The following is a 26,959-nucleotide window of genomic DNA, read 5'->3' as shown; positions in this document are numbered from 1 at the left end:
CCCCCTTGCCCGCCGCTCTCTCCCCCCCTTGCCCGCCGCTCTCTCCCCCCTTGTTCGCCGCTCTCTCCCCCCTTGTCCGCCGCTCTCTCCCCTTGTCCGCTGCTCTCTCCCCCCTTATCCGCCGCTTTCTCCCCCTTGTCCGCCGCTTTCTGCCCCCTTGTCCGCCGCTCTCTCCCCCCTTGTCCGCCGCTTTCTCCCCCCTTGTCCGCCGCTCTCTCCCCCCTTGTCCGCCGCTCTCTCCACCCTTGTCCGCTGCTCTCTCCCTCGTTGTCAGCCGCTCTCCCTCCTCGTCCGCCGCTCTCTCTCCTCGTCCGCCGCTCTCTCTCCTCGTCCGCCGCTCTCTCCCCCTTGTCCGCCGCTCTCTCTCCCTCCTTGTCAGCCGCTCTCTCCCTCCTCGTCCGCCGCTCTCTTCCCTCCTTGTCCGCCGCTCTCTCCCCCCTTGTCCGCAGTTCTCTCCCCTTGTCCGCCGCTCTCTCCCCCTTGTCCGCCGCTCCCTCCCCCCTTGTCCGCCGCTCTCTCCCCCCTTGTCCGCCGCTCTCTCCCCCCTTGTCCGCCGCTCTCTCCCCCCTTGTCCGCCGCTCTCTCCCTCCTTGTCAGCGCTCTCTCCCTCCTAGTCCGCCGCTCTCTCCCTCCTTGTCCGCCGCTCCCTCCCCCCTTGTCCGCAGTTCTCTCCCTTGTCCGCCGCTCTCTCCCCCTTTAGTCCTCCGCCCGCTCGCTCCCCCCTCGCGGGCAGTGTGGGCATTGTTGGTTATGCCAGCCACTGATTGCATTGTTGCCCTTCAGAAGGTGGTGGTGGGTTGCCTTCTTTTTATGTTTCATAAATGTAGAGTAACCAATTCTTTTTTTCCAATTAAGCGGCAATTTAACAAGGCCAATTAACCTAGCCTGCACATCTTTGGGTTGTGGGGCCGAAACCCACGCGGACACGGGGAGAATGTACAAACTCCACACCGACAGTGACCCGGGGGCCGAGAGGCGAACTGGGACTTCGGCACCATGAGGCAGCAGTGCTAACCACTGCGCCACCGTGCTGTCCGGAGTTGCCTTCTTGACCCGCAACAGTCCGTGTGGGTGTAGGTAGGTCCACCGTGCTGTTAGGGGGTTCCAGGATGTTGACCCAGCAACAGTGTTGAGTGACGATACTCGCCGTAGGTGTTCCTGCCTCTGACCTGCCCTGGTAGCCACTGCATTAATATTGCGTCCAGGTCCAGTTTCTGATCAATGGTAACCCCCAGGATGTTGACTGTCGGGAGATTCAGTGATGGTAATGCCATTGAATGTCAAGGCCGATGGTTAGATCCTCTCTTGTAGGAGATGGTCATTGCCTGGCACTTGTGTGCTGTGAATGTGTCTGTCCCCCTCCCCGTGCCTCATTGTCTCTCTCTCTCTATTTCTGTGACTATTCTTCAGGCATTTGGAAAGGGCACTGAGAGACAGCAGGGAGCAACGCAGAGGATTTTCCAAGTGGGATTTAGATTGGATCCAGTATTGAGCGGTGGGCAGGGTCGAGAGCTCGTGGGGAGAGCAGTTATTCACACAGTGTAAACAGCCGAGTGACTGGGGCTGTGTGACTGGCTACGGTGCGTCTTCCTTCGCATTCAGTCAGGTTCCTGGGCTCCAGCACGACAACCAGCTCTGCATTCACTTGAAATGAAAAATGAAAATCGCTTATTGTCACAAGTAGGCTTCAAATGAAGTTACTGTGAAAAGCCCCTAGTCGCCACATTCCGGCGCCTGTTCGGGGAGGCCGGTACGGGAATTGAACCGTGCTGCTGGCCTGCCTGGGTCTGCTTTCAAAGCAGCGATTTAGCCCAGTGTGCTAAACCAGCCCAGCTATATTCCTTCTGGAAAGCTGACTTGACAAGATCTCTACAGGACACAGAGCTGCCTTGAACCCACATCACACGCAAACCAATTCATACTTCTGCAATGTGTGGCCTGTCCTGAAACTCAATCACACAGGATATACCTCACCACCAGCTCACTGACTGAGCAGATTTCTTTTTTACCGTCCGTTGGGAGATTTCTTTCATTTGTATAGCGCCCGTCATAACCTCATGGATCAAAACATTCCGCAAACAAGAAAATAGTTCTGAAGTCTTTTGCTGTTGTATGTGAGGTGCAAAGATAAAAGGTGTAACCAAGTTGGGCGGCACAGTGGTTAGCACTGCTGCTTCACAGCTCCAGGGACCCAGGTTCAATTCCAGCCTCGGGTCGCTGTCTGTGCGGAGTCTGCACGCTCTCCCCGTGTCTGCGCGGGTTTCCTCCGGGTGCTCCGGTTTCCTCCCACAGTCCAAAGATGTGGACTGGCCATGATTAATTTCCCATCAGTGTCCAAAACCGCTGGGTGCGGATAGGGCCGGGGCCGAGGTGGGGTGTTCTTTTGGTGGGCCGGTGCAGACTTGATGGGCCGATTGGCCTCATTCTGCAGTGCAGGCACTCTGACTTCTATGGCCTCTGTCTCCTTTATCTGTGATTGAAACCTCTGAAAGCTGTATGTTGACATCTCAGGACTACTTACTGTCCCGTATGCCTTAACCCGAGGTCAGCCTGTCTGTCAGTAGGTGACGAATAAAGGAGAGAACAGCGTTGATACAATGGCTTTGCAGACCTTGCACGCCCTTCAAATCAGCGGAAAATCAGTGAACTGGTAACTGCTCTCGCAGCAGAGGGGAAATCGTGGCAGTCCGTTTGTGCACAGCAAGCTCATGAGATACCTCATGATGTGATTTCTTTCAATGATATTGGCCGAGGTTTTTCAAATGATACAGTTCGATCTTTGGAATTCACATCAACGGGTGTGAGGCAGCCCTTCAGAACCAGGGGCCACAGTCTGAGGATACTGTTTCGGACAGAGAGGAGGAGAAATTGATTCACCCAGAGAGTGGTGGGCCTGTGAAATTCGCTCCCATGGGAAGCAGTTGAGACCAGAACATTGCATGTTTTCAAGAAGCAGTTGGATACAGCTCTTGGGACGATGGGGTTCAAAGGATGTTGGCGGGGGGGGGGGGGGAAGGTGAGAACAAGATTGTGAGTTGGATGATCAGCCATGATCCTAACGAATGGCAGAGCAGGCTCGAAGGGCCGAGTGGCCCCCCTGCTCCTATCCTCCGTGTTTCTGACAGCACAGCAGGGTTGGCAATCTGCTGGCTCTGTTGAGATTTCTGTGGCTGAGTGAGAAGTGTGCGCGGTACAATAGACAGCAGTGTGTGCTGACGTCTCTGCACCTCTTGTATGACCTGCGCACCATGCTCGAGGTTACATATCGAGCCCCGAGTGCAGTAAGTCTTCAAGGTATTGCATGTGTACACTACATCTGTGCATCGTAGTTAAGCAATGTAACCAAGACAGTGTGTACCTCGCGGGTTTGTTACCAATCTACAGACCACTGGACATGCTCCAAGAATGACTCAAATGGGTCACGCACTCAATCTTGGAGACAGAAGGTTCTGCACTCAAGATGTTTGAGCACGTAATCAGAATGTACAGTGCAATGCTGCGTTGTCAGAAATGCAATAGTTTGGGCGAGGCGTTAATCCAAAGCCCCATCAAGCCATGACCACTGTTTGGAAGAGGAGCAGGGTGTTTGCCACGTCCTGGCCAGTATTTACCCCCTCGATCAGTATCGCTCTGAAGCTGCTGATCACGCCTCTGTTTGCGGGGGCTTGCTGTGCACCGCGTTTCGTACATCAGAAGCATGATTGCGTTTCATAAAGAGCTTTGGTGGGGGCAGAGCGCTTTGCGACACCCCCTGGAGCCGGGAATGTGTCGCTGCAGGCCGAGGTGTTCAAGCTGATAGGATCGAGAGAAAGAAGCTGTTTGTGTCGCGGGCAGGAAACATGGCAAAGTGATGGCACAGAAGGAGCCTGTTCACTCCATCGTGTATGGATCAGCTGTAAAAGAGCCACCCAGGCCAATGCCATTGCCCACTGTTCACAACCATACAACTCCTACACTGGTCTTATCCAATTGCCATTGAAGGAAGAATGTAAGTACAAAAGAACAAAGAACAAAGAAATGTACAGCACAGGAACAGGCCCTTCGGCCCTCCAAGCCCGTGCCGACCATGCTGCCCCACTAAACTACAATCTTCTACACTTCCTGGGTCCGTATCCCTCTATTCCCATCCTATTCATGTATTTGTCAAGATGCCCCTTAAATGTCACTATCGTCCCTGCTTCCACCACCTCCTCCGGTAGCGAGTTCCAGGCACCCACTACCCTCTGCATAAAAAACTTGCCTCGTACATCTACTCTAAACCTTGCCCCTCTCACCTTAAACCTATGCCCCCTAGTAATTGACCCCTCTTCCCTGGGGAAAAGCCTCTGACTATCCACTCTGTCTATGCCCCTCATAATTTTGTATACCTCTATCAGGTCTCCCCTCAACCTCCTTCGTTCCAGTGAGAACAAACCAAGTTTATTCAACCGCTCCTCATAGCTAATGCCCTCCATACCAGGCAACATCTGGTAAATCTCTTCTGCACCCTCTCTAAAGCCTCCACATCCTTCTGGTAGTGTGGCGACCAGAATTGAACACTATACTCCAAGTGTGGCCTAACTAAGGTTCTATACAGCTGCAACATGACTTGCCAATTCTTATACTCAATGCCCCGGCCAATGAAGGCAAGCATGCCGTATGCCTTCTTGACTACCTTCTCCACCTGTGTTGCCCCTTTCAATGACCTGTGGACCTGTACTCCTAGATCTCTTTGACTTTCAATACTCTTGAGGGTTCTACCATTCACCGTATATTCACTACCTGCATTAGACCTTCCAAAATGCATTACCTCACATTTGTCCGGATTAAACTCCATCTGCCATCTCTCCGCCCAAGTCTCCAAACAATCTAAATCCTGCTGTATCCTCCGACAGTCCTCATCGCTATCCGCAATTCCACCAACCTTTGTGTCGTCTGCAAACTTACTAATCAGACCAGTTACATTTTCCTCCAAATCATTTATATATACTACAAAGAGCAAAGGTCCCAGCACTGATCCCTGTGGAACACCACTGGTCACAGCCCTCCAATGAGAAAAGCATCCTTCCATTGCTACTCTCTGCCTTCTATGGCCTAGCCAGTTCTGTATCCACCTTGCCAGCTCACCCCTGATCCCGTGTGACTTCACCTTTTGTACTAGTCTGCCATGAGGGACCTTGTCAAAGGCCTTACTGAAGTCCATATAGACAACATCCACTGCCCTACCTGCATCAATCATCTTAGTGACCTCCTCGAAAAACTCTTATCAAGTTAGTGAGACACGACCTCCCCTTCACAAAACCGTGCTGCCTCTCACTAATACGTCCATTTGCTTCCAAATGGGAGTAGATCCTGTCTCGAAGAATTCTCTCCAGTAATTTCCCTACCACTGAAGTAAGGCTCACCGGCCTGTAGTTCCCGGGATTATCCTTGCTACCCTTCTTAAACAGAGGAACAACATTGGCTATTCTCCAGTCCTCCGGGACATCCCCTGAAGACAGCGAGGTTCCAAAGATTTCTGTCAAGGCCTCAGTAATTTCCTCTCCAGCCTCCTTCAGTATTCTGGGGTAGATCCCATCAGGCCCCGGGGACTTATCTACCTTAATATTTTTTAAGACACCCAACACCTCGTCTTTTTGGATCTCAATGTGACCCAGGCTATCTACACACCCTTCTCCAGACTCAACATCTACCAATTTCTTCTCTTTGGTGAATACTGATGCAAAGTATTCATTTAGTACCTCGCCCATTTCCTCTGGCTCCACACATAGATTCCCTTGCCTATCCTTCAGTGGGCCAACCCTTTCCCTGCCAACCTCTTGCTTTTTATGTACGTGTAAAAAGCCTTGGGATTTTCCTTAACCCTATTTGCCAATGACTTTTCGTGACTCCTTCTAGCCCTCCTGACTCCTTGCTTAAGTTCCTTCCTACTTTCCTTATATTCCACGCAGGCTTCGTCTGTTCCCAGCCTTTTAGCCCTGACAAATGCCTCCTTTTTCTTTTTGACGAGGCCTACAATATCTCTCGTCATCCAAGGTTCCCGAAAATTGCCGTATTTATCCTTCTTCCTCACAGGAACATGCCAGTCCTGAATTCCCTTCAACTGCCACTTGAAAGCCTCCCACATGTCAGATGTTGATTTGCCCTCAAACATCCGCCCCCAATCTATGTTCTTCAGTTCCCGACTAATATTGTTATAATTAGCCTTCCCCCAATTTAGCACATTCATCCTAGGACCACTCTTATCCTTGTCCACCAGTACTTTAAAACTTACTGAATTGTGGTCACTGTTACCGAAATGTTCCCCTACTGAAACATCTACCACCTGGCCGGGCTCATTCCCCAATACCAGGTCCAGTACCGCCCCTTCCCTAGTTGGACTGTCTACATATTGTTTTAAGAAGCCCTCCTGGATGCTCCTTACAAACTCCGCCCCGTCTAAGGCCCTGGCACTAAGTGAGTCCCAGTCAATATTGGGGAAGTTGAAGTCTCCCATCACCACAACCCTGTTGTTTTTACTCTTTTCCAAAATCTGTCTACCTATCTGCTCCTCTATCTCCCGCTGGCTGTTGGGAGACCTGTAGTAAACCCCCAACATTGTGACTGCACCCTTCTTATTCCTGATCTCTACCCATATAGCCTCACTGCCCTCTGAGGTGTCCTCTCGCAGTACAGCTGTGATATTCTCCCGAACCAGTAGCGCAACTCCGCCTCCCCTTTTACATCCCCCTCTATCCCGCCTGAAACATCTAAATCCTGGAACGTTTAGCTGCCAATCCTGCCCTTCCCTCAACCAGGTCTCTGTAATGGCAACAACATCATAGTTCCAAGTACTAATCCAAGCTCTTTAAGTTCATCTGCCTTACCCGTAATACTTCTTGCATTAAAACGTATGCACTTCAGGCCACCAGACCCGCTGTGTTCAGCAACTTCTCCCTGTCTGCTCTGCCTCAGAGCCACACTGTCCCTATTCCCTAGTTCTCCCTCAATGCTCTCACCTTCTGACCTATTGCTCCCGTGCCCACCCCCCTGCCATACTAGTTTAAACCCTCCCATGTGAAGTAGGTTAGCAGCAGCTCAGAGAAGGTTTGCCAGACTAATACCAGGAATGGGTGGGTTGTCTTTGGCGAGGGTTGATTTGTTCCCACTGGACTTTGGAAGAGTGAGAGGTAACTTGATTGAAACATGAGTTTATAAGATTTGGGGTCAGAATGAGGCCATTCGGCCCATCAGGTCTGCTCCACCATTCTATCATGGCTGATCCCATCCTGGCCTCCACTCCACCGTCCTGCCCGTTCTCCATAACCCTTCAACCCATTACCGATTTAAAAACCTGTCTAACTCCTCCTTAAATTGACTCGCTGTCCCAGCATGCACCGCTCTCTGGGGTAGCGAATTCCACAGATTCACAACCCTTTGGGAGAAGTAGTTTCTCCTCAACTCGATTTCAGATTTTCTGCCTCTTATCCTGAGCCTGTGACCTCTCGTTCTGGAATGTCCCACAAGGGGAAGCACCAGCTCCACGTCTACTTTATCCAGACCTTTTAGCATCTAGTACACCTCAATTAGATCTCCCCTCAGTCTCCTAAACTCTTACAGAGTATCGGCCTAAACTGCTCAATCTCTCCTCATACAACAAACCCTCATCTCTGGAATCAACCCAGTGAACCTCCTTAAAACTGCCTCCAATACAACTACATCCCTCCTCAAATAAGGGGACAAAACTGTGCGCAGTACTCCCGGTGTGGTCTCACCAATGCCTTGTATCGTTGCAACAACACCTCCTTACCTTTATACTCTATTCCTTTTGCTATAAATGCCAACATTCCATTTGCTTTCTTTATTACTGCTGTACCTGCGTGCTAGTTTTCTGTGACTCATGCACTAGGACACCCAGATCCCTCTGCATCGGAGCACTCTAAAGTCTGTCCCCATTGAAACAATATGTTCCGGACCAGTATTCCAACCAAAATGCCTGACCTCACTCTTATCCACGTTAAACTGCAGCTGCCACATTTTGGCCCACTCTCCTAACCTATCTATATCGATTTGCACGGTTCTTAGTTCCTCATTGCAACTTACTGTCCCAATTAATTTTGAGTTGCCTGCATATTTGGCGCTAGAACCTTCAATCCCTGGATCTAAGTTGTTTATATAGATTGCAAATAGCACCTGGGCAGCACGGTGGCCCAGCGGTTAGCACTGCTGCCTCACGGCGCCGAGGTCCCGGGTTCGATGTCGGCTCTGGGTCACTGTCCGTGTGGAGTTTGCACATTCTCCCCGTGTCTGCGTGCGTCTCACCACCTCGAGCCAAAGATGGGCAGCACGGTAGCATTGTGGATAGCACAACTGCTTCACAGCTCCAGGGTCCCAGGTTCGATTCCCGGCTTGGGTCACTGTCTGTGCGGAGTCTGCACGTCCTCCCCATGTGTGCGTGGGTTTCCTCCGGGTGCTCCGGTTTCCTCCCACAGTCCAAAGATGTGCAGGTCAGGTGGGTTGGCCGTGATAAGTTGCCCATAGTGTCCAAAATGTCCCTTAGTGTTGGGTGGGGTTACTGGGTTGGGGTGGGGTTACTGGGTTATGGGGATAGGGTGGAGGTGTTCACCTTGGGTAGGGTGCCCTTTCCAAGAGCCGGTGCAGACTTGATGGGCTGAATGGCCTCCTTCTGCACTGTAAATTCTATGAATCTAAAGAATGCGCAGGGTAGGTGGATTGGCCACGCTAAATTGCCCCTTAATTGGAAAAATAATTGGGTACTCTAAATTTGAACAAAAGATTGTAAATAGGTGCAGCATAACATCCTGAGGGGTGTTGACAGGGTGGGTGTGGGGAGGGTGTGTCCTCTTGTGGGAGAATCTAGAACCAGGGGGTCACTGTTGAACAATAAGGGGTCGCCCATTTCCGACAGAGGTGAGGAGAATCTTTCTCTCAGCGGGTGGAGAGTCTCGGGAACTCTCTCCCTCAAAGGGCAGTGGAAGCAGAGACTGTGAATATTTTTAGGACTGAACGAGATAGATTCTTTTTTTGAAAAATATTTTTATTCTCCTTTTTCACATTTCTCCCAAATTTACACCCAACAATAATCAGTAACGAATGTAACGTCAATCCCCATATCAATAACAACGATCCCATCCTCCCACCAAACCCCCAAACATTAGCCCGCATGTTCACATAAACAAATGACAATAAGGAATCAGGAATCATCCATAGTCGCCATTAACACACACACTCCCCCTCCCCCCCCCCCCAACCCTCCCAGCTCCCCCTGAATGTTCGATGTGATCCAATTCTCGAAAGTGCATAATGAATAATGCCCATGAATTGTAGAATCCCCCCATCCTTCCCCTCAGTTCAAATTTGACCTTCTCAAGCATCAAGAATTCCAGCAGGTCCCCCCGCCACGCCAGGGCACAGGGTGGAGAGGTTGATCTCCACCCTAACAGGATCCGCCTTCGGGCGATCAATGAGGCGAAGGCTACAACATCTGCCTCCGCTCCCGCTTCCAACCCCGGCTGGTCCGACACCCCGAATATGGCCTCCCGGGGGCCCAGGTCCAGTTTCACGTGCACCACTTTAGAGATTACCCTAAAATCCTCCTTCCAGTAATCCTCCAGCTTTGGACAGGACCAAAACATATGAACATGGTTTGCGGGCCCCCCCGCTACGTTCACACACATCTTCAACCCCCTCAAAGAATCGGCTCATCCTCGCCCATGTGAGGTGCGCTCTGTACACCACCTTCAGCTGTATCAGCCCCAACCTCACACACGAGGTGGAGGCGTTCAACCTCGGGAGCACCTCACACCAGAACCCCTCCTCCATACCCCCTCCCAACTCTTACTCCCACTTTGCCTTGATCCCTTCCAATGGTGCCTTTTCCTCCTCCAAATTAGGTCTGTAAAGCGCTGACACTACTCTCTTCTCCAGTTCCCCTGTCGTCAGCACCTCCTCCAGCAATGTGGAGGCCGGCTCTACTGGGAAGCTCTGTATCTCCTTCCTGGCAAAATCTCGAATCTGCATGTATCTAAACATTTCCCCCTGCTCCAGCCCATACTTCGCTTCCGGCTACCTCAATCCTGCAAACCGACCCCGAAGAAACAAATCTTTTAGTGTCTCAATCTCCTTCTCCTCCCATTTCCGAAAACTTCCATCCCACTTCCCTGGCTCAAATCTATGGTTCCCCCGAATCAGCATTTCCCTTGACCCTGCCCCCAACCCGAAGTGTTGGTGAAACTGCCTCCAAATTCTCAAAGAAGCTATTACTACCGGACTCCGTGAGTATCTCCCGGGCCGTCGGGAGCGGCGCTGTCGCTAGCGCCTTCAATCCCGACCCCCTACACAAACTCTCCTCCATTCTGACCCATTGGGAGTCAGCCCCTCTGTCCCAGCTCCGCACCTTCTCCACATTCGCCGTCCAGTAGTAATACATCAGGTTCGGAAGACGCAAACCCCCTGCCTGCCTTCCCCTCTGCAGCAACACCTTTCTAACTCTGGCCACCTTCCCTCCCCATACGAACGAGCGAACGAGATACATTCTTGATTAACGATGGGGTGAAAGGCTATTGGGGGGAGGTTGTATGCTTCACACAGACTGGAGTGGGAATCTGGAACGCCCTCCCACTCTGCCACATCCCGCTCTCCTACCCCTCCTAAGGTTGGGGGAAACATTTCAAAAGTGAGCAGTTTTTGTGTGGTCAGAGTTCTGGAAGCAATGTGGGGAATAGTTATTCAGCCATGATCTAATAGAACGGGGGAGTGGGGTAAAAAGGGCCAGAGTGACCTGCTGCAAGCCCACCTGTTCCCATGAAACGCTCGGTGGGGTGGCCCGCAATTACACAGCAGGTTCACCCGGTTCGCATCTGCCTATGCAGGGGGATGGGTGGGGGGCACGTTAGGCAGTAAATGCACTGGTGAGTGTCGGTGCTTGCAGGTTTTGGAGATGATTTGTAATCCTCCGTTCGAAACTTCGTGCAGTCATTGCGCCTGTCAATCAAGTCAGTCATATTTCCGCCCTTCTGGGGAACAGATGTCAAGGCAGCTGCAATTGGAAAGGAAAGCACGCTGTACGAATGGTTACACCACTGGGCTGCTGGAGACCAGCAAATTGAAAAGTAGTGCTCCCTCTCTTTCTCTCTCTCTCTCTCCTCCTCTTCTTCATTATGGCTTCAAACTTCCTGAGAGGCTGCGATTTTTCTTTCTCGGGTTTTCAGAGAAATCGCCAGCTTGTCAACTCAGTTTTGTTTGATGGTGGAACTTGAGGCGGTTGAGGATTCTGTAATTCCCCCCCTTGTCCATGTCCTATCGCAGCCCATTCTACTCCGGCACGGTGGTTAGCACCGCTGCCTCACAGCTCCAGGGACCCGGGCTCGAATCCGACTTCGGGTGACTGTCTGTGCGGAGTCTGCACGTTCTCCAAGTGTCTGCGTGGGTTTCCTCCGGGCGCTCCGGTTTCCTCCCACAGTTCAGAGATGTGCAGGTTAGGTGGATTGGCCGTGATAAACTGCCCCTTCGTGTCCAAAGGTGTGGCGCCCATTAGGTGGGGTTCCAGGGATAGGGTGGGGGCATGGGCCAAGATAGGGTGCTCTTTCAGTGGGTTGGTGCAGGCTCAATGGGCCTCCATCTACACTGCCGGCATTCCATGACTATTTTTCAGGAAAACACCCTCCGGCTTCTGGAGGTGGGCCTTTCAGGGGTGCAGTCAGGTCGAATCTCTTTACAAAAGGGGGCCGTGGAAGTTTGGAACTCGCCCAAGAAGCTGTTTAGGATGGGGCTCAAAATCAAGATGGGCAGATTTCATTTCACCAGGGTTTGAAGAGTGTCGGGACATAGGTGGGTAGCTGCAACGTAGATACAGATGAGCCGACAAAGCTTCCCGGTGGTGCCGGCCTCCACACTGTTGGAGGAGGTGCTGACGACAGGGGGAATGGAGAAGGGGGTGGTGTCGGTGATTTATGGGCCGATTCTGGGAGAAGAGAAGGCACCGCTGGAGGGGATGATGGCAAAGTGGGAGGAAGAGTTGGGAGAGGGCATGGAGGAGGGGTTGTGGTGTGAGGTGCTCCAGAGGGTAAATGCCTCAACTTTGTGCGTGAGGTTGGAGCTGATACAGCTGAAGGTGGTGTATAGGGCGCATCTCACAAAGGCGAGGTGGAGCCGACTCTTTGAGGGGGTAGAAGATGTTTGTGAATGTTGCCAGGGGGGGGGGGGGCCAAACCACGTTCATATGTTTTGGTCCTGTCCAAAACTGGAGGGGTATTGGTGGGAGGTGTTCAGGGTAATCTCGAAGGTGGTACATGTGAGGCTTGTGCTGGGTCCTCTGGTGGACATATTCGGGATATCGGATCGGCCGGGTTTGGAAGCCGGTGCGGAGGCAGATGTTTTAGCCTTCGCCTCGCTGATTGCCCGAAGGCGGGTCCTGTTCAGGATATCGGATCGGCCGGGGTTGGAAGCGGGTGGGGAGGCAGATGTTTTAGCCTTCGCCTCGCTGATCGCCCGAAGGCGGGTCCTGTTCGGGATATCGGATCGGCCGGGGTTGGAAGTGGGTGCGGAGGCAGGTGTTTTAGCCTTCGCCTCACTGATCGCCCGAAGGCGGGTCCTGATCGGGGTATCGGATCGGCCGGGGTTGGAAGTGGGTGCGGAGGCAGATGTTTTAGCCTTCGCCTCGCTGATCGCCCGAAGGCGGGTCCTGTTCGGGATATCGGATCGGCCGGGGTTGGAAGCGGGTTGGGAGGCAGATGTTTTAGCCTTCGCCTCGCTGATCGCCCGAAGGCGGGTCCTGTTCGGGATATCGGATCGGCCAGGGTTGGAAGCGGGTGCGGAGGCAGATGTTTTAGCCTTCGCCTCGCTGATCGCCCGAAGGCGGGTCCTGTTCGGGATATCGGATCGGCCGGGGTTGGAAGTGGGTGCGGAGGCAGATGTTTTAGCCTTCGCCTCGCTGATCGCCCGAAGGCGGGTCCTGTTCGGGATATCGGATCGGCCGGGGTTGGAAGCGGGTTGGGAGGCAGATGTTTTAGCCTTCGCCTCGCTGATCGCCCGAAGGCGGGTCCTGTTCGGGATATCGGATCGGCCAGGGTTGGAAGCGGGTGCGGAGGCAGATGTTTTAGCCTTCGCCTCGCTGATCGCCCGAAGGCGGGTCCTGTTCGGGATATCGGATCGGCCGGGGTTGGAAGCAGGTGCGGAGGCAGATGTTTTAGCCTTCGCCTCGCTGATTGCCCGAAGGCGGGTCCTGTTCGGGATATCGGATCGGCCGGGGTTGGAAGCAGGTGGGGAGGCAGATGTTTTAGCCTTCGCCTCGCTGATCGCCCGAAGGCGGGTCCTGTTCGGGATATCGGATCAGCCGGGGTTGGAAGCGGGTGCGGAGGCAGATGTTTTAGCCTTCGCCTCGCTGATCGCCCGAAGGCGGGTCCTGTTCGGGATATCGGATCAGCCGGGGTTGGAAGTGGGTGCGGAGGCAGATGTTTTAGCCTTCGCCTCGCTGATCGCCCGAAGGCGGGTCCTGTTCGGGATATTGGATCGGCCGGGGTTGGAAGCGGGTGGGGAGGCAGATGTTTTAGCCTTCGCCTCGCTGATCGCCCGAAGGCGGGTCCTGTTCGGGATATCGGATCGGCCAGGGTTGGAAGCGGGTGGAGAGGCAGATGTTTTAGCCTTCGCCTCGCTGATCGCCCGAAGGCGGGCCCTGTTCGGGATATCGGATCGGCCGGGGTTGGAAGCGGGTGCGGAGGCAGATGTTTTAGCCTTCGCCTCGCTGATCGCCCGAAGGCGGGTCCTGTTCGGGATATCGGATCGGCCGGGGTTGGAAGCGGGTGCGGAGGCAGATGTTTTAGCCTTCGCCTCGCTGATCGCCCGAAGGCGGGTCCTGTTCGGGATATCGGATCGGCCGGGGTTGGAAGCGGGTGGGGAGGCAGATGTTTTAGCCTTCGCCTCGCTGATCGCCCGAAGGCGGGTCCTGTTCGGGATATCGGATCGGCCAGGGTTGGAAGCGGGTGCGGAGGCAGATGTTTTAGCCTTCGCCTCGCTGATCGCCCGAAGGCGGGTCCTGTTCGGGATATCGGATCGGCCGGGGTTGGAAGCGGGTGGGGAGGCAGATGTTTTAGCCTTCACCTCGCTGATCGCCCGAAGGCGGGTCCTGTTCGGGATATCGGATCAGCCGGGGTTGGAAGTGGGTGCGGAGGCAGATGTTTTAGCCTTCGCCTCGCTGATCGCCCGAAGGCGGGTCCTGTTCGGGATATCGGATCGGCCGGGGTTGGAAGCAGGTGCAGAGGCAGATGTTTTAGCCTTCGCCTCGCTGATCGCCCGAAGGCGGGTCCTGTTCGGGATATCGGATCGGCCGGGGTTGGAAGCGGGTGGGGAGGCAGATGTTTTAGCCTTCGCCTCGCTGATCGCCCGAAGGCAGGTCCTGTTCGGGTGGAGGTCAGTTTCTCCACCCTGTGCCCTGGCATGGTGGGAGGGGGGGAATCTGTTGGAGCTTTAACACTCGAGAAAGTGAAGTTTGAGTTGAGGGGAAGGGTGGAAGGGTTCTTCAATTCATGGGCTTTGTTTATTATGCACTCTTCAAGAATTGGATGACATTGGGGTGGGGGTGGTGTTGGACTGTGTATGTTGTTGGTGACTGTGTATGGGGTGGATGGCGGATTCCTCAAACCTTTTCTCTGATGTTTGTATTTAAAATGTTGAGGGTTGTTTGGGGGTTGGTGGGAGGGAGGAATTGTTGGCCAGGGGATTGACATTGTATTTGTTATTGTTGGTGGGTGTAAATTTGGATGAAAATGTGAGAAAGGAGGCGAATAAATATATTTAAAAAAAAGATACAGATGAGCCACAATCTAATTGTTAGGACAGGCTTGATGGGCAGAATGGCCTCCCCATTTCTCTTTAACCTCAGTCCCACAGACAGATGAGACAAGGGCTGTCACACCCTGTATTTCTCATGCAAATGAATAACGCGCTGCATTTAATCCATCAAGTTGGGAAACTGCCAATATGGGCCTCAGATAGACATTGGGAGAATGGCTTCTGAGCCCAGCTCAGAGCATGACAGTCGGCTCGGTGGCACAGTGGTTAGCACTGCTGCCTCGCCAGGAACCCAAATTCGATTCCGGCCTCGGGTGACTGTGTGCAGTTGGCACTTTCTCTCCGTGTCTGCGTGGGTTTCCTCCCACAGTCCAAAGACGTGCGGGTTAGGTGGATTGGCCACAATAAATTGCCCCTTAGGTGGGATTACGGGTATGGGGTGGGAGTTCGGGCCTAGGTCGGGCGCTCTTTCAGAGGGCTGGTGCAAACTTGAGGGGCAGAATGGCCTCCTTCTGCACAGTAGGGATTCTATGATTCTATAAAAGTCATGTTTTTTAAGGGGATCCTTTGGGAGCGAGGTGGAGGAGCTGAGGGCGGGAGTGGGAACCCAGGTGGCTGTGTCTTGTAACCGTAATCCACGTTTGGTCAATGCTTTTCATGTGTGGATAGAAATATCCTTGTTGCTGTTTTGTCTTCCTGAGAAAAATGTCACAACAGCAAAGTTGACTTGCAGAACAGCTATTGAGTGCTGTGGGCCTTGAGCTGCAACAACAGCTTCTCACAGAGCAAGGACAATGTCTGGATGGAACAGTTAAATAGCTGAGGTGACTGGTAGTGTGGAAGCTCGAAAGAAACAGGAGATAAAACGCGCACACATGGCTTTTTGTGTGGCTGCCGTAGGGTTCAAATCACCAGCCACGTTGGAGCTGGCAGTGACAGCCGTTTCAGTGGCATTGTCAATTAGGAGAGCAAAGCAATCGGCTATTAATTCGCTTCTTCAACTTTGAATGCCAAGGCCACGCCGAGGTATTTGCAATGTTTTGCGCGCACTTAATATTCTTTGACATCCAATTTCTTACTTTTGTCAGCACTTGTGTTAACGCGACCTTATTTACATCTGAACACAAGGCCCCTGGCACTGCAGGTTGGTCCCTGCAAGTCTACACAATTGCCCTTGATAAAACTCTGAATGGCTGGCAGGCTGTGCTCATTTTAATAGCAGCAGTGTGTGTACAAATGCCCAGTGTTCAGAATGCTTGTTGTAATATGGTGAAAGAGCACTTTATTCAATATTAATAGGAATTTGAAACATGTCGTAATTCATACGCTGCCCTGTGATCTCAAGTGTGTAATGACTGCTGGGGTCAGCACTTATTGAGACTCTTGGCTGTGGTTTGAAATGGACTCCGTCTGACCTGCAAGCTAACGAAACAATAACACACTCTCTTCGGGGCTGCTTCGGTCCGCGATTCCATTGTCCCCTGTGCAGGTTGCAGGGAGCCAGGGGAAGAGAGGAGAATCGGGACATTTACTTCTTCTCTTCCTGTGGGCCCAGCGATGGAGACAATGGTCGGTGATCGTTGCTTTGAACTTGGCGTGGGGGGTTTTCCTTGTGAAAGTTGCCTTGCGCCTGTTCCTTCAGTTTGGGCACGGGGTTCCAAACTGTTCCGAGCCAGAGGGGACGTTAAACTGAGACCCATTCCGCTTGATGTGAATGGAAATTCCACAGCCACTATTCTGGATGCGAGCAGGAGAGTTCTCCTTCATGTCCTGGCCAATATTCATCCCTCAAACAACGTCACAAAAAACAGGTCTTTTTTTTGGTGAGAGCTTGCTGCGCAGAAATTGATTGCATTTAACGCATCAAACCAGCGATGACACTTGAATGATCTCTGATTGCCTGGAAGGATGTTTCAGATTGTGAAAGGTGCAAAATAATTGAAAGTCCTTTCTTTTTCTCCTTTTATCGGTAAAGGGGAGGGGCCGGTTCAGCTCAGTTGGCTGGTTCGTGATGCAGAGCGCGTACAATCCCCGGACTGGCCGAGGTTATTCCTGAAGGGCCTTCTCAACCTTGCCCTTCGCCTGAGGTGTGGTGATCCTCAGGTTAAACCACCACCAGTCAGCTCGCCCCCTCACAGGGGAAAAGCAGCCACAACACCATGAGAAAAAGGAGCAGAATTAGGCCACTCGGCCCATCGAGTCTGCTCCGCCATTCAATCATGGCTGATATTTTCTCATCCCCATTCTCCTGCCTTCTCCCCATAACCCCTGATCCCTGATTAATCAAGAACCTATCTCTCTCTGTCTTAAAGACACTCAGTGAATTGGCCTCCACAGCCTTCTGCGGCAAAGAGTTCCACAGATTCACCCCCCTCTGGCTGAAGAAATTCCTCCCCATCTCTGTTTTAGAGGATCGCCCCTCTAATCTGAGGCTCTGCCCTCGGGTCCTAGTTTTTCCTACAAGTGGAACCATCCTCTCCACGTCCAGTCTATCCAGGCCTCGCAGTATCCTGTAAGTTTCAATAAGATCCCCCCTCATCCTTCTAAACTACAACGAGTACAGTGTCCTCAACCGCTCCTCATGTGACAAGCCCTTCATTCCAGGGATCATTCTTGGATCCAGGGCCTAACATTGTTCAAAATATATGGTTTCCATATGAAATGAAATGAAAATCGCTTATTGTCACAAGTAGGCTTCAAATGAAGTTACTGTGAAAAGCCCCTAGTCGCCACATTCCGGCGCCTGTTCGGGGAGGCTGGTACGGGAATCGAACCGTGCTGCTGGCCTGCCTTGGTCTGCTTTCAAAGCCAGCGATTTAGCCCAGTGTGCTAAACCAGCTAAACCCTCTGGTCTCTGGTCATCTGGAAAATGATTGAGTTGGACTGTTAAAGCATGCAGCAAGTACAGACTATTCGCCTGCGGGGATAATGCACGTCAGAAATCCACCACCCCCCTGGCAGTGAAATGATGCGGTGTCTTGGCACAGCGAAAGAAAAATGCAATCGAACCAGGAAATGCTGGGAATCCGCAACAGGTTAGGCAGGATCTATGCAGAGGAAAACCAAGTCAATGTTTCAGCCATGAGGGACCTTCTACCCTTCTAAACATTGGACTCAAATCAGTTCAGCCCGTAATCTCCGCTCCCAATTTGTTTCCTTCCCTTTGCAAATTCCTCCGTATCCCGCCATTCACACCTCTTCGGGACAGATCCTCTCTGAGCTTGTTCACTCTGCCCACCCGAACTCTTTTCTCACTCAATGTCTCCTATCTTCTGACCTATCGCTCGCTTACCCTTGTGCTCCTCCCCCGCCCCCCAAACTTACATTTCGAATGGTGAAAGGTTGACGGACCTGTTAACTTGGTTTCTCACTCATTGTCATTTCCAGTCCCTGTATTAGATTGTTGTTCACCTAATCACAGAATAATACAGCACGAAAGGCCCTTCGGCCCATCCAGTCGGCACCGACGCATGAAAGGCCCTGACCTGCCCACCGAACCCCACTTCCCAGCACTGCTTATATAGCCTTGAACGTTAACTCGTGCCAAGTACCCATCCAGGTAATGTTTTAAAAGATGTGAGGCAACCCGCCTCTCCCACCCTCCCAGGCAGCGCGTTCCAGACCCTCACCACCCTCCCAGGCAGCGCGTTCCAGACCCTCACCACCCTCCCAGGCAGCGCGTCCCAGACCCTCACCCCCCTCCCAGGCAGCGCGTTCCGGACCCTCACCACCCTCCCAGGCAGCGCGTCCCAGACCCTCACCACCCTCCCAGGCAGCGCGTCCCAGACCCTCACCACCCTCCCAGGCAGCGCGTCCCAGACCCTCACCACCCTCCCAGGCAGCGCGTCCCAGACCCTCACCCCCCTCCCAGGCAGCGCGTCCCAGACCCTCACCCCCCTCCCAGGCAGCGCGTTCCAGACCCTCACCACCCTCCCAGGCAGCGCGTTCCAGACCCTCACCCCCCTCCCAGGCAGCGCGTTCCAGACCCTCACCACCCTCCCAGGCAGCGCGTTCCAGACCCTCACCCCCCTCCCAGGCAGCGCGTTCCAGACCCTCACCCCCCTCCCAGGCAGCGCGTTCCAGACCCTCACCACCCTCCCAGGCAGTGCGTTCCAGACCCTCACCACCCTCCCAGGCAGCGCGTTCCAGACCCTCACCCCCCTCCCAGGCAGCGCGTTCCAGACCCTCACCCCCCTCCCAGGCAGCGCGTTCCAGACCCTCACCCTCCCTCCCAGGCAGTGTGTTCCAGACCCTCACCCCCCTCCCAGGCAGTGCGTTCCAGACCCTCACCCCCCTCCCAGGCAGCGCGTTCCAGACCCTCACCCCCCTCCCAGGCAGCGCGTTCCAGACCCTCACCCCCCTCCCAGGCAGTGCATTCCAGACCCTCACCCCCCTCCCAGGCAGTGCGTTCCAGACCCTCACCACCCTCCCAGGCAGCGCGTTCCAGACCCTCACCACCCTCCCAGGCAGCACGTTCCAGACCCTCACCCCCCTCCCAGGCAGCGCGTTCCAGACCCTCACCCCCCTCCCAGGCAGCGCGTTCCAGACCCTCACCACCCTCCCAGGCAGCGCGTTCCAGACCCTCACCCCCCTCCCAGGCAGTGCATTCCAGACCCTCACCCCCCTCCCAGGCAGTGCGTTCCAGACCCTCACCACCCTCCCAGGCAGCGCGTTCCAGACCCTCACCCCACTCCCAGGCAGCGCGTTCCAGACCCTCACCACCCTCCCAGGCAGCGCGTTCCAGACCCTCACCCCCCTCCCAGGCAGCGCGTTCCAGACCCTCACCCCCCTCCCAGGCAGTGCGTTCCAGACCCTCACCACCCTCTGGACAAAAAGGTTTTTCCTCAAATCCCCCCCCTAAACCGCCCTCCCCTCACTTTGAACTTGTGTCTCCCTCGTAACTGACCCTTCAACTGAGGGGAGCAGCTGCTCCCTATCCACCGTGACCATGCCTCCCATCACCTCGATCAGTGACCCTTTTCCTCCCTGTCAGCTTTCATCCGTTGGGTGACTTTGCCACTGCCGACGCTGTGTCACTAAACCCGGGAGGATGGTGAGCTGCCGGCGTGCTTTCTGTTCCGCCATCCAGCATTATTCTCAAATGGCGCCTGGGGGGTACCTTTCCTTTCCGCAGCTGTGGCATCGGGCGGCATTGAGACCGTGTGGCAGAGCAGGCCGTCCTGGCAGCCGGTTTAACGAAAGCTGCTGGCTTTGACCTGCAATTCCCTGTTGCTGGGGGAGACCCAGCCAGCCACAGTCAATGGGGGGGGGGGGGGGGGGGGGGTGAATCAGCAGCCGGAAAAGTGAGAATTCTGGAAGAGGATTGAGCTGCATTTCGAAGAGAAAAGGCAGCGTAATACTGGGTCGGATGGGCTGAGTTGCCTCATCCTGCGCTGTTGATGTTAAATGGTATTTGCCATGCGCTGGTTCATGGAATCCAGCTTAAGCCAGGCCTTGGGGCATTGATGAGGTGCATTGGCGAGAACAGCAGGGGTTCCCTGTAATGTGGAAGTACTCTCGTGCATTGTCTCTTTCCACCCCCTCCCAATTGGTATGAGGTTAAATATGAGGTAGGTTCCCGTGCCAGAGGAGTGGACACATGTCTCGTATAACACAGTGCTAAGTGATGCAGAACAGGAGGTGATGGAAATGTGTGCCTAGCTGTGGGGTCTCCCTTTGGTGTAGGGTGGGTGTGGCTCATACATCAACCACCACCAGAAAATGCTGGTCAGTCTCAGCAGGTCTGACAGCATCTGTGGAGAGAGAAGGGGAGCTAACATTTGGAGTCTGGATGGCTCTTTGCCAAAGCAGGTGAGGCCTGCTGGCTGGGGCGCACTTCCCGGGAACGCTGGCCGTGGTTCAGTTGGCCGCGCACTCGCCTCAGATTCACCGCATTCCAGTTCCAGTTCGGGGCTTGAGCACAACACTGAGGGGAGCATAGCACTGTCTTTACCAAGGCATTCAGGGAGGGCCCATCTGTCAATTGCTGAGGTGGTTGTTAAAAGATCCCACTGCACTGTTTGAAGGAGAGAAGGCGATGCGATCACTGGTGTCTTGAATACTTATCCCTCTGTCAACATCACCAGTACAGATGATCTGCTCATTGTCACATTGGTGTTTGTGGGGGTTGGACATGTGCAAAGTGGGTGTTTTTCTACACTGCCGCATTTCAGAAAGGGACGAGATTGGCTGTAAAAGTGATTTGAGATGTGAATTTCAGGATGTCACACCGCAGCCTTGGCTGTGCTGTCCTGTCCCGAGCAGCGAACGAGGCAGCACCCTTTAAATTGCTTCAAAAAGGGCACTGGAGACAATTCTGATGAGTGAGACACATTCTTCCTAGTCTGTGGAAGGCAGCTTTTAAAATGTTCTTTGGACCGCTGGCATTCCTTTGTGAGCCTGCAGCTGAGGTGCAAACAGTGTCTGTCTTTCTGCAATAGTGATGCTGTGATGATGATAGCTGTACTTTTAAAATAAATCCCAAATCTAGGTCGTCAATTGTTGAATCTTTTGCTTTATCCAGCCCACTATTAACTCCTTCCCTGCTTGCGATGCTGTTGTCTATCATCGCTTCCCGCCCTTTTGGCTAAGATCAAGTGTAGTTTCTGTTCTTATCAGTTCGCGGTTGGCATTGTTGCTTCACAGCTCCAGGGTCCCAGGTTCGATTCCAGGCTTGGGGTCACTGTCTGTGCGGAGTCTGCACGTCCTCCCCGTGTCTGCGTGGGTTTCCTCCGGGTGCTCCGGTTTCCTCCCACAGTCCAAACATGTGCGGGTTAGGTGGGGGTTTGCAGGGATGGGACGGAGCCTGGTTAGGGTGCTCTTTCCGAGTATCGGTGCGGACCCGATGGGGTGAGTGGCCTTCTCCTGCACCGTAGGGATTATACGATGACTCATTCATGTCATCCCCTTCATGCTCCCTCTCTGTCCATCCTCCTTTGGCACTTGGATCAGCCTCCGTGAAAATCGCTTCCTGAGCCCAGCTGTCTTTCAGCCGCTCTGCTGATGTCTTATCGGAATTTGACCTCGTTCTGTAATCAGAATGACGAGGAAAACCTTTGGTGCCTTGGTGGGAGCAATCACTGCCTGAGGTCACTTGTCCACGGCTTGTTCCGATCAGTTACCTTGGACGAATTGCAGCTTGCATTTTGAGATTGACCTAATGTTTCTGCACAGAGTCTTCAAGTCACAATGTTCAATCAGTAATGCTGACAATACCATGTGAGTTGTTTAGCTCCCCCCCAAATCGTCACGAGCAAGTCCCAAAAGATCAAATTTCACAAAAGATTGAGCAGTTTGAGTGTACGAAGGAAAAACATAATTGACAAACACCAAGGATTGTTTAAAATTCTGGTGATTGCAGTCCGTTTTGAGGATTGACTCATAGTGAGAAATCGAAGACACTAATCTAACTTTGTTTAGTCTGCATTCATTGCGAATGTTCGTCCAAAACTTTGAACCCGCACACGTACTGTAACTGCACCAATGCATGGACAGTGCTGGCTGAATGGCCTCCTGTGCTGTGACCGTCAGTTAGTCAGATCTCTTGCGTCTTCTCCCCTCTCCTGGTGTTGGGCCTTCAGTGGCTGAAACCTCATCTCGTCTCTGCTTTACTGCCCCTCGCCCCCAACCCATTGATTCGCCTGTGTCATAAAATCTATTGATCTCCACCCTGAACTCTCCATCTGAGCCTGGTGGCCGAGCAGAGTTGGCAGAAGAAGTGTCCTCTGTCCCCATTAGTTAGCTTGTGCCACAGTACGGGGAGACATCTCGCGTGTGCAAGCAGTACAGGAAAGAGGCAGGGTCGTTTGGTCACCCAGCACGCAGCAGCTGACAAGTGGGGCTCGGAGCAAATGGAGTGGGTAGAATGGTAAAATCTTTAATTTGTTTTCCAGGATTCCTTTCAAGATTGGTCAGCCCAAGAAGCAGATTGTACCAAAGACTGTAAGTACAAGATTTCAAAGTTGAAAAATGCTATGTTTTCACGATGGGTGGCCGGATGCTGCTTTTAGATTCATTGTTAATTTGCTTAGTTTGCGTATTGAATATTTTGAGACTCATATTGGGTACGGAGAAATATGAAAATTAAATTGCACACACTCTCCAGAATCGCCGGGGAGTGGGGGGGGGGGGGGGTTGCAAATGGACTGGGCTGGACCGTGCTGTAACAATAACAGAGGGATTAACAACACTTCTTGTGATTATCTGTAAGACTTCTGGCAAGCGTACATGCACAGATTAAGTGTAGAAATCTGGATGTTAATATCGAGGTGGAGCACCTCTCCCTGAACTGTGAGGAGGTGGCATCGCCATCACACAAGGCTGGAAAATTCCACCACTGAGCTTTGAGCTTGTCCATCTGTAAATTTGTTGTAATACTATTCCTTTTCTCTCTCTTTCAATCCAGTCATTCTTTTCTTCTTCACTTCCTGGTTTGACTTCGAATTCAATATTTCAACCTCCAATTCAGGCACTGTGCTGCTAGTTCATGATTCTTCAGTCTGATTGGTCAGAGACACCAGACTATAAGACAGAGGAGCAGAATTAGGCCATTCGGCCCATCGAGTCTGCTCCGTCGTTCAACCTTGGCTGATATGTTTCTCGTCCCCAATCTCCGACCAACAGACTACAACAGTAAGAATGAACAGCAACACCTCCTCCACAATAGCTCTCAACACCAGCGCCCTGCAAGGCTGCGTACTTAGCCTCCTACTCTACTCCCTGTACACACACGACTGCGTGGCAAAACTTGGTTCCAACTCTATCTACAAGTTTGCTGACGATACGACCATAGTGGGCCGGATCTCAAATAACGACGAGTCAGAATAGAGGAGGGAGATAGAGAACCTAGTTGAGTGGTGTAGCGACAACAATCTCTCCCTCAATGCCAGCAAAACTAAAGAGCTGGTAATTGACTTCAGGAAGCAAAGTACTGTACACACCCCTGTCAGCATCAACGGGGCCCAGGTGGAGATGGTTGGCAGTTTCAAATTCCTAGAGGTGCACATCTCCAAAAATCTGTCCTGGTCCACCCACGTCGACGCTACCACCAAGAAAGCACAACAGCGCCTATACTTCCTCAGGAAACTAAGGAAATTCGGTATGTCCACATTAACCCTCACTAACCTTTACAGATGCACCATAGAAAGCATCCAACCGGGCTGCATCACAGCCTGGTATGGCAACTGCTCGGCCCAGGACCGCAAGAAACTTCAGAGAGTCGTGAACACTGCCCAGCCCATCACACGAACCTGCCTCCCATCCATTGACTCTATCTACACCTCCCGCTGCCTGGGGAAAGCGGGCAGTATAATCAAAGATCCCTCCCACCCGGCTTACTCACTCTTCCAACTTCTTCCATCGGGCAGGAGATACAGAAGTCTGAGAACACGCACGAACAGACTCAAAAACAGCTTCTTCCCCACTGTTACCAGACTCCTTAATGACCCTCTTATGGACTGACCTCATTAACACTACACCCTGTATGCTTCACCCGATGCCGGTGTTATGTAGTTACATTGTGTTGCCCTATTATGTATTTTCTTTTCTTCCCTTTTCTTCCCATGTACTTAATGATCTGTTGAGCTGCTCGCAGAAAAATACTTTTCACTGTACCTCAGTACACGTGACAATAAACAAATCCAATCCAATCCTGCCGTCTCCCCGTTACCCCCGATCCCCTGACACGCGGCGGCTTCCCTGTTCCCAAATCCCGGAAGGCTTTTCGAGGACATTGCGATGTCAGGACGACAGCAACTTGCTGTGTGGAAGACCTTCCAAACTCCTGTTCAAACTCCTGCCTGCTGTGTCCAGTGGGCCGTCTCCAAATTCACACAGGGCTAAATAGTTGGCTTTGAAAGCAGACCAAGGCAGGCCAGCAGCACGGTTCAATTCCCGTACCGGCCTTCCCGAACAGGCGCCGGAATGTGGCGACTAGGGGCTTTTCACAGTAACTTCATTTGAAGCCTACTTGTGACAATAAGCGATTTTCATTTCAAATTCCAGAGAAGTCGGTCAGTCAGTGAATTGCTCGAGTGGCGTCCAGCCTGAAACTTGTGAGCATTGTTCCTTCGTCAAACAGTATTAAATTCTGACCTGTGGTTGTGATAGTTTAAAAATTAGACTTTGTTGTCTTTAGGCACACAACTGGACCCTGACGGCAGAATAATATATTGTGTGCTCCAGTAATAATGAACATGAAAATCAAAGCATGCCAAATTACCCCTTAACTCTTTTTTTTGGGGGGGTGAAAATTTGGTTGGCATTGATATTCGCCACCCGTTATCATAAAGTAGAAACTCTGTTTTGCCCAGCCGGCCAGTTTGGATTTGTGCCAAGCCATTAATACTGGTATGGATGGTCATGGCTCCTTCGTTGTGTTTCTCTGACGCCGCCTCTTCATGTTAACCTTCCAGCCTTGACTGTCCTCAAGAAAGTTCTGGGCCCTGTAAGGGTCAGGGTGGTGCAGCTGCTCTTCAACACAACCAAATGGAATCTCTTTGCGTCGAATGTGACTTTCGTTTTGAAGGCTGTCTGCAAGTGCAGTGAATTGCTCCATTAACTTCCCCTTTGACTTGTCGGGCAATTCACCATCGGTGTGACCAACAAATTGTCACGCAGTTTAACAAGGCTCTCACAATGGCAAACAGAACTGGCATTCGTTGAGATTTAGAAGCGGTTAAACGTGGATCGAACCCGGGAGAGGCGCATTCAGAGCGTTCCGGTCTCAATCTTACAGGAAGGATGTCGAAGCACTGGAAAAGGTGCGAAACTGATTTGAGGATGATATCAGAAGTGTCCCATACGAACTAGGAACAGGAGTGGGCAGTTCAGCCGGTCGAGCCCGCTCCGTCACTCAATACGATCATGGCTGATCTCATCTGACCTCAACTTTGCCCGTTCTCCATAACCCTTCAACCAATTACCAATTAAAAATCTGTCCAACTCCTCCTTAAATTTACTTCCCAGCATGTACCACACTCTGGTAGCGAATTCCGCAGATTCACCACCCTTTGAGAGAAGTCGTTTCTCCTCATCTCTGTTTTAAATCTGCTACCCCCCCCCCCCCCCCCCCCCCATCCTAAAACTATGACCTCGTGCCTAAATTGCCCCAAGGGAGGGTTAATCTGCTCTACGTCTACTTTGTTGATACCTTTTATCATCTTTTATTTTATGCAACAGTTAAGACTTGGCAGGGTGGGGCTATGAAAGGGTTTGTTGGGATAGAAGTGGAGAAGATGTTGCCACTGTTAATGTTATTGTTAAGATATACAGGTGAGAGGTTTTGTTTAATTAAGCACTTTGAGCACTTGGAAAGAGAGACTACTGGGATTGGTAGGTCGGAAGCAGACATGTCAAACCCGTGGAGCTTCTTGCTAAGAAAGGTGTTCGTGCCCAGTGTCATTCTTCACCAACGGACCTGGGATCAGGATAACAGCTACGAGTGGGACATGATGGGACCCAAACTTAACTTAACGTTGGGCAGAACTATTAAGACGCTAAAAGATTTGTTTCTTCGGGGTCGGTTTGCAGGATTGAGGGAGCTGGAAGCGAAGTATGGGCTAGAGCAGGGGGAAGTGTTTAGGTACACGCAGGTTCGGGATTTTGCCAGGAAGGAGATACAGAGCTTCCCAGAGGAACCGGCCTCCACATTGCTGGAGGAGGAGTTGACGACAAGGGGACTGGAGAAGGGGCCAGTGTCAGCGGTGTACGGAGCTATTCTGGAAGAGGATAAGGCACCATTGGAAGGGATCAAAGCAAAGTGGGAGGAAGAGCTGGGAGAGGATATGGAGGAGGGGGTCTGGTGTGACGTGCTCCGGAGAGTGAATGCCTCCACCTCATGTGCGAGGTTGGGGCTGATACAGCTGAAGGTGGGATATAGAGCGCACCTCACGAGGACGAGGATGAGCCATTTTTTGAAGAAGTAGAGGATGTGTGTGAGCGTTGGTGGGGGGGGGGGGGGGGGGGGGGGCGCTAATCACGTTCACATGTTTTGGTCCTGTCCAAAGCTAGGGGAGTACTGGAAGGAGGTGTTTCGGGTAATTTCCAAGGTGGTGCGTGTGAAACTGGACCCGGGTCCCCGGGAGGCCATATTCGGGGTGTCGGACCAGCCGGGGTTGGAAACGGGAGCGGAGGCAGATATCATAGCCTTGGCCTCGTTGATCGCCCGAAGGCGGATCCTGCTGGGTTGGAGAGC

General features: G+C 52.6%; 1 protein-coding gene across 2 annotated transcripts in view; it reads left to right on the top strand.

Moving 5' to 3' along the window:
* bin3 (bridging integrator 3) overlaps positions 1–26,959 on the top strand; it is a 135,572-nt gene that overhangs the window by 1,659 nt on the left and 106,954 nt on the right. The window contains exons 1-2 of one of the 2 annotated variants that reach the window (XM_072485586.1): positions 638–792; positions 22,659–22,707. Coding sequence is in view for 1 of the 2 variants with exons in the window: in XM_072485585.1 (XP_072341686.1) it covers positions 22,659–22,707 (49 nt within the window). In the remaining variant the exon portion in view is untranslated. Of the gene's footprint in view, positions 1–637; positions 793–22,658; positions 22,708–26,959 lie in introns of those variants that run through there. The other variant, XM_072485585.1, reaches the window with a different exon arrangement.

Source organism: Scyliorhinus torazame, chromosome 20, assembly GCF_047496885.1.
Source record: "Scyliorhinus torazame isolate Kashiwa2021f chromosome 20, sScyTor2.1, whole genome shotgun sequence".
Classification (NCBI taxonomy): domain Eukaryota; kingdom Metazoa; phylum Chordata; class Chondrichthyes; order Carcharhiniformes; family Scyliorhinidae; genus Scyliorhinus; species Scyliorhinus torazame.
The sequence above is the reverse complement of the archived record's forward strand: the minus strand, read 5'-3'. Positions and strand labels throughout refer to the sequence as shown.